The sequence below is a fragment of the Amphiprion ocellaris genome, chromosome 23 (assembly GCF_022539595.1).
Source record: "Amphiprion ocellaris isolate individual 3 ecotype Okinawa chromosome 23, ASM2253959v1, whole genome shotgun sequence".
NCBI classification, from domain to species: domain Eukaryota; kingdom Metazoa; phylum Chordata; class Actinopteri; family Pomacentridae; genus Amphiprion; species Amphiprion ocellaris.
Genome location: NC_072788.1, coordinates 3,673,338 through 3,686,820, shown reverse-complemented (window position 1 = coordinate 3,686,820; position 13,483 = coordinate 3,673,338). Strand labels below are relative to the sequence as shown.

The 13,483-nt window shown below is 38.4% G+C and overlaps 1 protein-coding gene across 2 annotated transcripts in view; it reads left to right on the top strand.

Moving 5' to 3' along the window:
- The first annotated feature begins 576 nt into the window (after window positions 1-576).
- The window catches only part of tbc1d14 (TBC1 domain family, member 14), a 53,288-nt gene continuing 40,381 nt past the window's right edge, over window positions 577-13,483 (top strand). The window contains exons 1-3 of one of the 2 annotated variants that reach the window (XM_023291531.3): window positions 577-658; window positions 975-1,149; window positions 4,839-5,592. In XM_023291531.3, the coding sequence (XP_023147299.2) occupies window positions 1,101-1,149; window positions 4,839-5,592 (803 nt within the window). In that variant the 5' untranslated portion in view covers window positions 577-658; window positions 975-1,100. Of the gene's footprint in view, window positions 659-974; window positions 1,150-4,838; window positions 5,593-11,760; window positions 11,976-13,483 lie in introns of those variants that run through there. The other variant, XM_023291534.3, reaches the window with a different exon arrangement.

Genomic DNA, 13,483 nt, shown 5'->3' with positions numbered 1-13,483 from the left:
TAGTCGGGGTAGGGTTACAGTAGTCACTGTGCTGTTTGGTGACATGGTGTGTACCACACTAAACATGGACCAGAGGAAGCAAAGGAGAGAGTTGTCTCAGGAGATTAGAAAGAAAATTATAGACCAGCATGTTAAAGGTAAAGGCTAGAAGACCATCTCCAAGCAGCTTGATGTTCCTGTGACTACAGTTGCACATATTATTCAGAAATTTAAGATCCATGGGACTGTAGTCAACCTCCCTCATCTCATCTTTATATATCTGTGTGTAGATATACACAAATTATAAATAACATAATGATGACAGAAATATCTGGATTTTTTTTAATATTATACTTGAATTTTATTGTAATTTAATGTAAGAGAGATACATATATAGATATATGGATATAGATATAGATATAAACCATATATATATAATGAACATTTTACTAGTGTTTTTTATACAGTTAGAACGCATTAAAATGTCCTGTAATTCTGTAGTCCAGCAGGAACATATTTATTTTTATTTATTTTCCTTGACGTCTTAATGATGACACGCTCAGGTCGATTATTAATGCCTGCAGGTCCAGACAGGTGAATCTATCGACGGCTTCCATTCTTCACTCGATTACACTCTGTACAAGTTTGTTTTAAAATGGCGGCGGAAGCATCGAGACAGGTACGAAATGTTAACGAATGCGGGTAAACTTGTGAACCGTGCCGCTTTAAACCATCCACTCAGCCTCGGGGACGTGTTTCTCTCCGTCTCTGTTGGCGTGAAAGCCCGAAAAAACGAGCACGTCTCCGGCATTTTTTAACTAAAACCTCACTTTGAGGAAGCGCCGGTGTGAAATTAGTGAGTTGGCGTCAGCGGCAAGTGCACTTCGACGCCGTGCTTGTGTTCACCGATTGTTGTTTTTGTGTGTTTATTTTTTACCTCGAGGTGATTGAATGAGGCAGATAAATGACCGTGGGTGCTGTTTGTGTGCTCTAAGCTGCGTTGAGGAGGCAGGGAGGTGATGGTGGAGCAGCAGCAGCAGCAGTAGTCGCCCTACAGCATCATGGACCGCTCCGGACGGCGGCTACCTGCCACCCACCTGTAGAGTCACACACCCGGCGGCATGGCGAACACGACCCACGGCGCCCAGGACCGGACAGACAGCCGCTGTGGTAGGTCCCTCTGACGGCTCTCCTCCGTATTTACCTCCCGCACAACACCGCTCACTTTGACCTGATGCTGAACGCGCTGTCCTCCCCGGTAACATCATAGGTAACGCCAAAGTGCATTCAAAAAATGTCGAAATTAAACATATCCATGGATATTTTAAGTTTGCGCTGCTTTCAACCACAATAACTTTCATTGAATGTATTATTGGAGGCTGTTCATCAATTCGGCATGCATTTGAAATATGTAAATGATACTTTTTGCGAGAAAATGTGAACTTTTAACCACATAATTTGGCTTTTTGTGGCTCGTTTTAGGCCTGAGTTCAGTTCAGCATGTATTAACCCTCGTGTCGTCCTGCGGGTCACATTGACCCGTTTTAAAGTTTGAAAATGTGGAGAAAAAAAAAATTTAACAGTGAAAACTTACACATTTTCAACATATTTGGGAAATTTCTGAACATTTTTTGGTGGAAAAAAAGAAATATTAAAAAATGTTTCTGAAGAACATTCACAAAACAATCTAAAATTTTGCCTAATGTTCTTAAAGAAAATATTAGAACTTTTACTGATATATATGGACTCACTTTAGATATTTTTAGGATTTTTTTGGACGATTTTTATTCATTTTTTGAAAATAATTAATTTTTATTTTTAATTTTTTAAAAATCTTTATTTCTTGCCAAATTTGGAGATTTTAAAAAAACTTTTAAGGAATTTTCTTCCAGAAGATTTTGCAAATTTTTTTTATAAATTTGGGGAATTTTTTGCAGAATTTTTGGATTTCTTTCAGACAAGACCTTTTTATGGTCCTTGCCCCCCCCCTCCCCCCCCACCTCTCTACCTCCACCCCACCTCTCTACCTCCACCCCTCTACCTCTTTACCTCTTCTGTCCCTCTCAACCTGCCCGGCCAGCAGCAGATGGGTCCCCCCACATAAAGAGCCGGGTTGTGCTCAAGGTTTTTTTCCCTGTTAAAAGGGTGTTTTTCCTGCCACTGTCGCCTTAGGGCTGCTCTGGGGGTTCAGGCATATGGGTTCTGTAAAGCGTCTCAAGACAATTTGACTGTAGTTGGCACTATATAAATAAAATTGAAAATTGAAATTGAATTGAAACAAGGGAGCAATATTTTTGGTGCTGTAAATGAGGACAACAGGAGGGTTATACTTTGTTTCTTTTTTTCCACCAAAAAATGTTCAAAGATTTCCCAAAAATGTTGAAAGTATGGACTTCAGAAGTTTCACTGTGAAAATTTATTTTTTTCCCACATTTTCAAACTTTAAAACGGGTCAATTTGACCTGCAGGACGACTCGAGGGTTAAAAGAGCGCCCGTGTCCATGCTGGTGCACGGCGGCGGCGCACGAACAACCTGTTGCTGTGTTTTGGGACAAAGTCTGCCCGGCTCACATGACAACCTGCAGGTCAGGGTTTAGAGCATAAGCTGTGTGTTAGAGCTTCTGACTTTATGTGTGTTTATTCTGCCGGGCAAGCTTTTATATTTCGCCCTTTTACCTTCTTATGACGCCTCTCTGCTGCTGTGTCGAATTCAACAGAGGCTTTGAGTCACGTTTACTAGAATAAGTCGGTGAGTCATGCTTGTAGTAAGCCTGAACACACCTCATTGTTAAAAAAACTGCACTGTAACGTCCCTGCTCGTGCTGTGAATTGCATCAGGAGTCATGAAATTCTCCCCCGTCGATGTTAATGCCGCTCAGAGCTTAGACACACTCGCTTTAGCTTAGCCTCCCTGGTGTCGGGGCATGATGTAGCCCTGCTGGGGCCCCGTTCACATTACTTTGCGGACTCCAGTTACCGTGGGGTTGGTCATCACGTAATCGAGGCTTCCACACACACCTATCTGATGTTGTGCTCGGCTAAAAGGAAGCTTTAATGATGTTTTATGAGCTTTTTAAGCAGATTCAGTAATGATTTTATGGTCTGCAGGGCTCATTAAGTGTCAGAATGAGTGCTTTTGCTGTATTACATAACAATTATAACTAATTGATTTGGTAAAATGTGTACCGTGTGAGAACAAGATGAACTGAAATGTGAAAAGGCTCAGTGGAATTTAACTCGGAGGAGGAATTATTATTGTATGATAATGCAGCTTTCTGCTTTTTGCTGCGTATAATTACAAATTATAAATTAACTAACTGAAAGTGAACCTCCTTGTATTAATTAGAATCTAATTAATACCAGGAAGTTGAAGAAAAAGGGATGTAAAATTGAGAAAAGTGGCTTCATAAATTATGATCAGATATCTAAACTAATGCAGATTACTCTTCTGTTCATTGATAAAATAACAAAATATCCTCTCATATAGCTTGTTTGCAAATCTTTTGGTGTCTTTCAAGTGTAAATAAAAAAAGAAAAACCCAGCATTCCTTGAGAACTAAGTATATATTGGTAAAATAAAATAATGTACAGTCTTGGACCAAAGTATTGGCACCCCTGGAATTTTTCTACCATTTCTCCCAGAAATTGGTGCAATTACAAATGTTTTTGGGATACACGTGTTTATTTCCTTGATGTGCATTGGAAAAACACAAAAAAGCAGAAGAAAAAAGCCAGAATTTGCATAATTTTACACAAAACTCAAAAAATGGGCTGGACAAGTTGCTCTATATTAGTTAAAGTTGCTCTGTATTAGTTAAAATTGATATTATTAGTTAAAGTTGCTCTATCTTAAAGTTGCTCTATATTAGCTAAAGTTGCTCTATATTAGCTAAAGTTGCTCTATATTAGCTAAAGTTGCTCTATATTAGTTAAAGTTGCTCTGTAATAGTTAAAATTGATATTATTAGTTAAAGTTGCTTTATATTAAAGTTGCTCTACATTAGCTAAAGTTGCTCTATATGAGTTAAAGTTGCTCTACAGTAGCTAAAGTTGCTCTATATTAAAGTTGCTCTATATTAAAGTTGCTCTATATTAAAGTTGCTCTATATTAGCTAAAGTTGCTCTTTATTAAAGTTGCTCTGTATTAGCTAAAGTTGCTCTATATTAAAGTTGCTCTGCATTAGCTAAAGTTGCTCTATATTAGCTAAAGTTGCTCTATGTTAAAGTTGCTCTATATTAGCTAAAGTTGCTCTATATTAGCTAAAGTTGCTCTATATTAGTTAAAGTTGCTCTGTAATAGTTAAAATTGATATTATTAGTTAAAGTTGCTTTATATTAAAGTTGCTCTACATTAGCTAAAGTTGCTCTATATGAGTTAAAGTTGCTCTACAGTAGCTAAAGTTGCTTTATATTAAAGTTGCTCTATATTAAAGTTGCTCTATATTAGCTAAAGTTGCTCTATATTAAAGTTGCTCTGTATTAGCTAAAGTTGCTCTATATTAAAGTTGCTCTGCATTAGCTAAAGTTGCTCTATATTAGCTAAAGTTGCTCTATATTAAAGTTGCTCTGTATTAGCTAAAGTTGCTCTATATTAAATTTGCCCTATATTAGCTAAAGTTGGTCTAAATGAGTTAAAATTGACCAACTATACTGTTCAAAAGTTTGGGGTCCAGTTAATGCAACAGATTGATCTTCTTTTGTCGTTCGTCAAGAGGAACTAAAGGTGAAAAAGCGTAGCCACCTGTGAGCTGACTACAGTTTTGTTACCTTATTATTGAAGTTTTATTGTCATGTTTGAAGTTTTACTCCTTGCAGTTGCGTAAATAAGTAGTAAATATGAATCTTCTCTGTTTTTTTAGGTGTGACTGGAGGAGCCATAGTGGAGAATGGTTCTGTAGTCAAAGACCCGACGGCTTCTCACCTCCACGATCACACCAACCACCACTGCCACGACTCTAGCTCCACCCGACCCGACCAACCCGTCCTGCCTACCTACAAGCCGTCCTGCTCCACCCCCATCTACTACAGCAGCCCCCAGAAAAGCTACTCGGACGTGGACCCGGACAGCCACAGCTTGACCTCCCAGGACTCAGGTATCCCCACTCTGGAGATCAACCCTCCAGAGCCCATCCTCCACAGCCACCAGCGTCCAGGCGACAGAGGCCTCGCCCTGGACTCCAGCCATGACTCTCCCGCCACTTTGCCTCTGGATAACGACGACAGCGCCATGCGGAAGTCCTCCACCTTCCCCCGCAGCGGCTACGACTCCGTCCGCCTCTTCAGCCCTGGCCTCAGGTTGTCCACCACCATGGGGACGGGCGTCGGGGGCGGAGCCTTGAACCGCAGCGACGACATCTCCGTGTGCAGTGTGTCCAGCATGAGCACCGAGCTGTCGGTCTCCAATGAAGACATCCTGGATTTCACCGTCACGTCCGACTCCAGCGCCATCGTCACCTTGGAGACGTACAACAGCGGCGCCGGCCACTTCTCGGACGTGACGTTGTCGTCGTCGCCGGGAGACCCCAGAGACTTATGGAGTCCAGCGCGACTGCATCAGCAGGAGGAGGAAGGAAGGCACAAGAAGCTGGGGCCTCTAGCAAGCTTATTCACAAGGTAAGTTCACACTGATTTAATTTACAGTAATAGTGAAGATAGCTCATATTTTACAAGCTGCTGGGTGCTCATGCACAACAGGTAAAACTCAGTGATACAGAAGAATATTTGCAAGGTGTGACATCAGATACGCTGTACCTGCAGTTATCTACAAATTTCAGCAGCATTAATGGTGGTAACATTTAAACTAGGGTCCGACCGATATGGATTTTTTGAAGCCGATACTGATTCCGATATTTGGCAGAAAAAAATACAGACAAATGATTAATTTAAAAAATATATACTGAATAAAATTACTTCTTTTTTAGTCCCTTAATGCTTAACCCTCATGTCGTCCTGCGGGTCAAAATTGACCCGTTTTAAAGTTTAAAAATGTGGAAAAAAAAAAAGTCACAGTGAAACTTCTGATGTCCACATTTTCAACATTTTTGGGAAACCTTTGAACATCTTTTGGTGGAAAAAAGAAACGTTAAAAATGTTTCTTTAAGAACATTCACATAAAAATCAACCAAAATCCAGAAAATTTCGCTGGATTTTGGTTGATTTTTATATGTGAATGTTCTTAACCCTCCTGTTGTCCTCATTTACGGGCACCAAAAAATATTTTTTTCTTGTCTGAAAAAAATCCAGAAATTCCCCAAATTTCTGAAAATTTGCAAAACCTTCAGGAAGAAAATTCTAATAATTCCTTAAAAGTTTCCCTTAAAAGTTTTATTTAAAAAACATCCCCCAAATTTGCCAAGAAAATTCTTGTAAATATTTTCAAAAAATGAGTAAAAATCTTCTAAAAAAACATCTTAAATAATTACATATACAATATATCAGTCAAACTTCATAAAAAAAGAAATGTTAAAAATGTTTCTTAAGAACATTCAGAAAAAAATCAACGAAAATCCAACGAATTTACTGTTTTATAAGAAATTAAGAATATATCGACGTTTAATCGGCAAAACTCCAGCCGATGACGATTATTTTGAAAATGACTATAATCGACCGATTTAATCAGAAACAGATAATTAATCATAATATAGTGAAATACTGTCCTAATAATAAAAAACGATACATTAATATCCACTTATGTCCTTGCGTCTGCTTGGGTTACACTATTATAGACAATGAATATTTTAAATACATAGTTTGCGTTGTTATTTGTTGAATGTTTTTTGTGTATCTGCACACTCTACCATCTGCATATAAAAAGAATTAAATATGTAATTTTATGTAAAAAAGAAGCATTATAGGCAGCCTTAGTGGTGTAGTTATATATTCTGTATTTTCTCTCTTGGCCTTGCAGAAGGAAACTTTACTCAACGTTTGCTTTACAAACCTCGCTTAGCCAAGACGTCTCTCTAACACCTCCCACAAGTTTTGCATCTTGCAACTCACCCAGAACGTGACCCCGTTGCTCTGCTTATCGTAGCACAACAGAAGTAAAGACCAACTTAAGGCTTCCTGTGGCAACACTTCACTGCACCAGTTGTCCCCCATCAAACAAGAAACGGCAATACATGAACACATCGAACAAAGCTTCGTTGATGAAACCAAGGTGGCTTTTATTTTACAAGAGAAACTGTTTGCACCCGTCATGTTCCAATACCCCAGATTCTCAGAGGTTTAATGAAATAGAGCAAATCAGCGTGGCATTTTGCTTTCGATGTTACTGATTGGTCAAAAGGGATCATTTTAGGGCACGCCCTGTTTCTATACAGGATGCTGTCAGAAACTTCCCATTTCTGTGTGATTAAAGGTGTGGTGTTCCTTCTACTAAACCAGGGGTGTCCAACATGCGGCTCTCGGGCCAAAAGCGGCCCTCCAGAGGGTCCAATCCGGCCCTCAAAGTGTAAAAATTCCAGAGAAGACATTAATTGCAGATTGCAAATTTGTAAAACTATAAATTTTCTATCGAATCTCTATTGCATGACAAGTTGTTTTGATCATAAAGTAAAATGCTAAATTGCTCATTTTTCTTTTGTGTCTCATTTTTGTAATATTTTGGCTTGTTTTTTGTCTTTTTTTTGTCTGACTTTAGTCATTTTGTCTTGTTTTTGTCATTTTGTGTTTCCCTTTTGTCTCGGTTGTGTTTTTTGTCTTATCTTTGTCATTTTATGTCTCATTTTATTCGTTCTTTTGTGTGGCATTTTTGTTATTTATTATTATTATTTTTTTGTTTGGCTTACATTGTTTGTCTAATTTTTGGTCATTTTCTTTCTCGCTTTTGTCATTTTTTTTGTCTCGTTTTTGTTGCTTTGTAACATTTTTGTAGAATTTTTTGTGTTGTTTTGTTCGTGTCGTTTCTCTCATTTTTTTGTTTTGTTTCTCACTTTTGTCGTTTTGTGTCTGTTTTTGTAATATTTTGTCTTGTTTTTGTTGTTTTTTGTCTGACTTTTGTCGTTTGTCTCGTGTTTTTGTCGCTTTGTGTCTCGTTTTGTTTTGCATTTTTTTCTCGGTTAGTTAGAGGTTATTAAGCTGTGATTTTACTGGTCACTTGAGATCAAATTGGGCTGAATGTGGAACCTGAACTAAAATGAGTTTGACACCCTTGTTCTAAACAGATACATGAACATTGCAGACGTAGCATCTTGGACTTAACCTTTCTGATAATTTTTGAATGCTCTGTCCAGCCACCAGGCGCCCGGTGATGTTTAAATTCGTCCACCAATAGGGCAAGAGTATACTCACGGTCATCAAGTAAATGGTTGTAATTATTATTCTGAGCTTAGATTCTGAAATTGAAGAGAATTCCAAAGATCCAATAAGCCTGGAAGATATAGCAGGAAGCTAAAGAGTAATAAATCAACTTGTTGATCAAACCTCACACGTGAGTTACCACCAGATTGTTCATTATCAGCCTGTATTTACCTCGACGGACTCCTCCTCTGTTATTAATTGACATGCAGTAGTCGTTTGATGGCTGATGGGTCTATATTTGGTTTCACACACTCTTGCTTTGATCACATGTCACCACTGAAAGCACAATCTTGCGGGCCTTTCGTTTCCTCTCGCTGCTTTGCCACATTCCAGTTTCTGTTGGGGCTCTGAGATTTCCTAGAATTAATAGGGTGAGAGATTTCACACCACCTTTATTTACTACTTTTTTTTTCTGCTATTAGAACACTCAGTGTATAGCTGTAACCTGCCACCTGCTGTTTGGTTTTATGACACTTTAATGTGTGTGTGTTGCTGGGCGAAGTTCAAGGTTTTCTTCAAGCCTTTAAGACCTGCAGAGTGCTTTAAAACCATCACCTTAATCAAAGCATGCGATTATAGTGTTAGAGCAGCAATCACTGCACGATTATGATTTGCACAACTGACAACACAAATCATCCGTGTAATAATGTGTAATTGCATGCGATAAAAGGATGTTTTCTAGTAGAGATGTTGACATTAATATGGATTGGTTGTGGCCGGTATTGATGATATGAGAACAGAGCTTCTCATACCTTCTCATACCATACTTCACAACCCTTTTTTTTTTTTAACCTTTATGACGTCCTAAATAAGACTTTGAGTGGTAACAGTAAAATAACTCATTCCTCGTGCAATTTTTTATGCTTTACTTTATGAGGAAATGCGATATTTTTCACTTTTCGCTATTTTTCACATTTTTCGGTTCTTTTTTACCGAAAATTGACATGGCTATTGTAGCCATTTCACTCACGGCAATCACAACATCATATTAAAGCTTGGAATCTCTAGTTTACAAATCTAATCATGCGAGTCTCAGAGTTAACTTGTATATATACTTTTCATTCTGTTTGTTGTTCTTGTTACTACTTGTTATTTTGTTACTATCTTAAGGATGTTTTAAAGGCTTTTCAGTAAAGGGTGAGGGTCCATCATGGGTACAACTAGCAGATTTCACAAATTTTCAGATTTTACCACACACTGTATGAAAAAAATAGTTATTTTTACGGTACCATTCCTGCAGCTGTGGTTGCCAGAGCACTACCGTAAAATTGCAGTAAAACTTTTTCTACATTTATGGTAAAGAAATGTATTGATATTGTTGATTTTACAGTTTACAAAAAGTACTTCATTCCATATTTTACTGTAAAAAAAAATTATCCTTTAAAAACTTGAAAATTTACATGAAAATACCAAATAATGGAAAGTTTGTGTAATTTATTATAACCATTGCATAAATATTTCCATTATCAGCACAACAGTTAGTGTTTTTAACATTTAACATATGTATTTTTAGCAAAAATTGTGGTTCTAGCTGTCAGATGTGAAAGCACTGGTCCGTTATTAACACAAAAATACAGTAATTTGACCGGTACGAACTGTAATAAATGCAAAATCACCATGTTACTTGTTATAAATATTACAGCATGTTTACATTATCAACACAAATGTGAAAACTGGTATTCTTTTCGAGAAATAAATGCAAAAATTACAGTATTGATGTTATACACATTACGGCATTTTTCCATTAACTGTACAAGAGTTGGGAAATGTATTTTTTCAAGAGAAGAAATATCAAAACACAATTTTCTCCTGATTAAATTATTTATGGTGATTCAGTGTCATACAAACAGCATCAAACAGTTTTATAGTTTACAGATTTTTATGTCATATTTTGACAGTTTTTCACTGTAAAATTTACAAACATTTTTTACAGTGAATGAGTGGTAGATAGAATGTATGTTGCAACGTAAAAAATAAGTTATATCTCAACTTAACATTTCAACTTTTGTCAGGTTCTAAAAGAACTTTGTTGGTTTTTCTTTTAATTTGTCATCTGTCCATATCTCATGACTATGAATCGCCACAAAATCAGATCCAAAAATCCTCGATGCACCGAGGATGATCTTTAGATTTATTTTCTTTAATGCAACCAGCAGGTCAGAGTTGGACTTTATCAGATATTTTGAGTTTATGACTTCTTTATCTTTAGCTGCTCTGTTGTATCGTTTACAACCTAAACGTGATTCCTACTAAACATCAGCATGCTAAAACTGTCCGGATGTCGGGACGCTAACGTTAGTACGTTAGGTACTCACGTGTTCTTAGCAGGTTTGCTAACATTAGCCGTCCACATTTAGAAATCGCCAAGTGTTGTAAAGAGGTAAAGGGAGTGTGAACTGCACTGAGGGTCACCAAGGCTAAGCTAGCTGCTAATGGTCATCAACTATAAAGTGCTCACAAGTTTTACAAATACTGGGGGAAAAAAAGGAAGTCTCCACCTATTTATATATTTACAACCTCTACATATTAGACCTTTTCACACTACCTTGTGCATCAGCTCGAGAAAGATATTTCCCCATGCTGGATGTACCTCCCAACTACTTGCTTCTCATTCCTTAAGTGTGTTTAATTTTCCTCTAAATCCAAAAAGTCACGTGACTGTTGGTTGCAGTGAAGTTGCCCATGGAATTTTTTGACTTTGTCTTGTTGATCTGGTGCCAGCTTTCTCTTTTTGGCACATTTTTTGAACAGACAACTAGAAAAAAGTGATTTTAAATAAGCAACACAAATTCAAGGAGCATCAGGAAAGCTAAAAATCTAACAGATCTTTGTTTTTACAGGTTACGGCTTTGATAAATTACGGCCTTTCAAACCAGGTATTGGAGAATAAACGAGAGTAAAGTTAATAAAATGATGTAATCATGTTTCCACTGTGTAAGGACTCATTCATTACAGTTGAGGTAACGTGCCCAGCACTGGTAAATAATGTAAATTTACTGTCTTTTCCAAGTTTTGGAAGTGAAAAGTCCTTTTTTTTTTTTTTTTTTTTTTTTTTTAAGCTTATAGTTGCACTCATTGGTCCTGCATGTCACAAAGATCACTGTTCAGTTTACAGTTTTCAACACCAGAGTAATACAATGGATTGTTTTTGGGTTTTTTGGGTCTTCTCAATTTTGTCACTCGCACAGTAAATGGAGATCAGTAGTCCCTGGTCATTTTCACACACAAGCTGTTGATTACAGTCATTGAGTCTGATTGATTAAATGCATCAGATAATGAGATACATCATGTTTTTACCTTCCTTGAACACCTCGTCCCTTTGCCGTTCTGTCCTCACATGGAGAAGCTACCCACTCCCTCTTTGCCCTTCAGACTCGTTGCTCCTCACACCCATTCTCCCCCCGTTCCTCCCATTTGTTGAGTCAGGCCTCGGGTTGAGGAGGCGGGGATGCCGAGGAGCAGCTCCTTCCTTCCCTCTTCACTCTGCCTTAACAGAGTGGCTGTGAAGGACTTTTTTCAGACATCGCTGCAGCTCAAACTATGGACACAGTGCTGCTGAATCTTCACTGAAGGAGTGCGTCGACTTCACTCTGGAGTTTTGTCTAAACTTTTTTGGAAGCTCCTGTTTCTCTTTGATTCACTGTTTTGTGTTGACGTAGCAGGATGGCAGCACCGCCACTTCTGTACATCGACAGGTAAGATAATAAACACGAGGAGATGCCATAAGTCTGTTTCATGCTTGACATTCCTGTGCTACTGTAGCCTTTATTATGTGTGTTTGTTGTGGGCTAAATTTGTTTCATATCTTCTGCTTGGCTCTTATGGAAGACACCCTGGAGCAGCTCTTCCTCCTGCTCCCTCACGTTTGTCTTTTACGATGGGAAAGAACTCCTTGTGCTCTGATTTTCCTTCTGCTTGCACCGGCTTGCTCGGTATTTTGGTGCCAGGTGTCCTCGTTGTCAGGTCAAGCGTTTAAACCACTGAGGACGCCTTATCGCCTTATTTGCAGACATCAAGATCGAACACCGGTTTTTGAGAGATCCTGAAATTCTTCGGGGACGGGAGCGCAAACCGGTACAGAGCAAAGCCTCGGCTCAAAACATACAAACAAGCACCTCTGTCAGTCCTTTTTGGACTCTCTGGCTGTTCCACTTGAGCACTCGACCATAGCCACGGCCATTCAGCTGTCACGTTGAAGTAGATTTGGCCCGGACTGAATGCAAATCATGTTCCTGCATACACGAAATCTGAAAGCACAGTGTTCTTTGGAGCTAAACAGAAAAGCCCCATACATACAGTAGCAGTGATATCATCATTATTAAGGCGTTAAAATTCAATTTATCTCTCAGCCCAAGATGGACAATGATGGGTAGATTATGCCCGTCAGAGTAAAACTTTACAGCTTTGTTTGAAAATCTTGAAATTTTCCCTGTATATGTACATTTTTTCCACCTAACTGCAATCGGCAAGGTATAATGTGTTATTTGAGCCTTAAAGTCACTGTTTATTTACTCTGTTGTTTCTGCACTTTGATCTGTGTTGCATTGTTTTATGGCGGCTCATGAGGTTACTGAAGTTTACTCTGCTCTTGTAATGGTTTACCACCAAAGGTAAAAGATGAGGTTTTTTAAATATGTTGCAATTTGGATGGAGTTTTTGCTGGCAGTGACATTAAATTTTGGCTGTATGATATATAAACACTGAGCTTAAAATGGATTTAGAAGCTCTAAAAACTCGTAAACAGGCATTCGAGTTGTTCCTCTCATTTATCGATCAGATTTCAGTCTTTTCAACTCTTCTGTTACTTCCTCATGAACTAAAAAGATGGCATGTCCTTCCTTTCATGTTTCTCTGGGTGGAGATGGGTGGCTTTGATGACACTTCTTTGATTACAGTAGATATTCCTGCAACCGTTTTCCCCAAGAAAGGAGAAATCGTTGGAAAACCAGTGGCTGGAAAGATGAGCTTAAATGTCACAGATAGTGCTGCGTGTTGGACTGCGTTATGAAACTTGCTGGACTTTAGCAGCTTTGTTAAACCCTTCAGTCAGCCGCAGAATGAGGAAATACCTCCTGCGGCTTTTACTGTCTTTGCACACTGCAGTTATCAGTAAGCAAAGTGGAAAATATGCAGGAGTGAGTTGAAACGTGCTTCTATGAGGCAGTGACGTGTAGAGAGTAAATGCCGGCTCACCTGGCCTCAG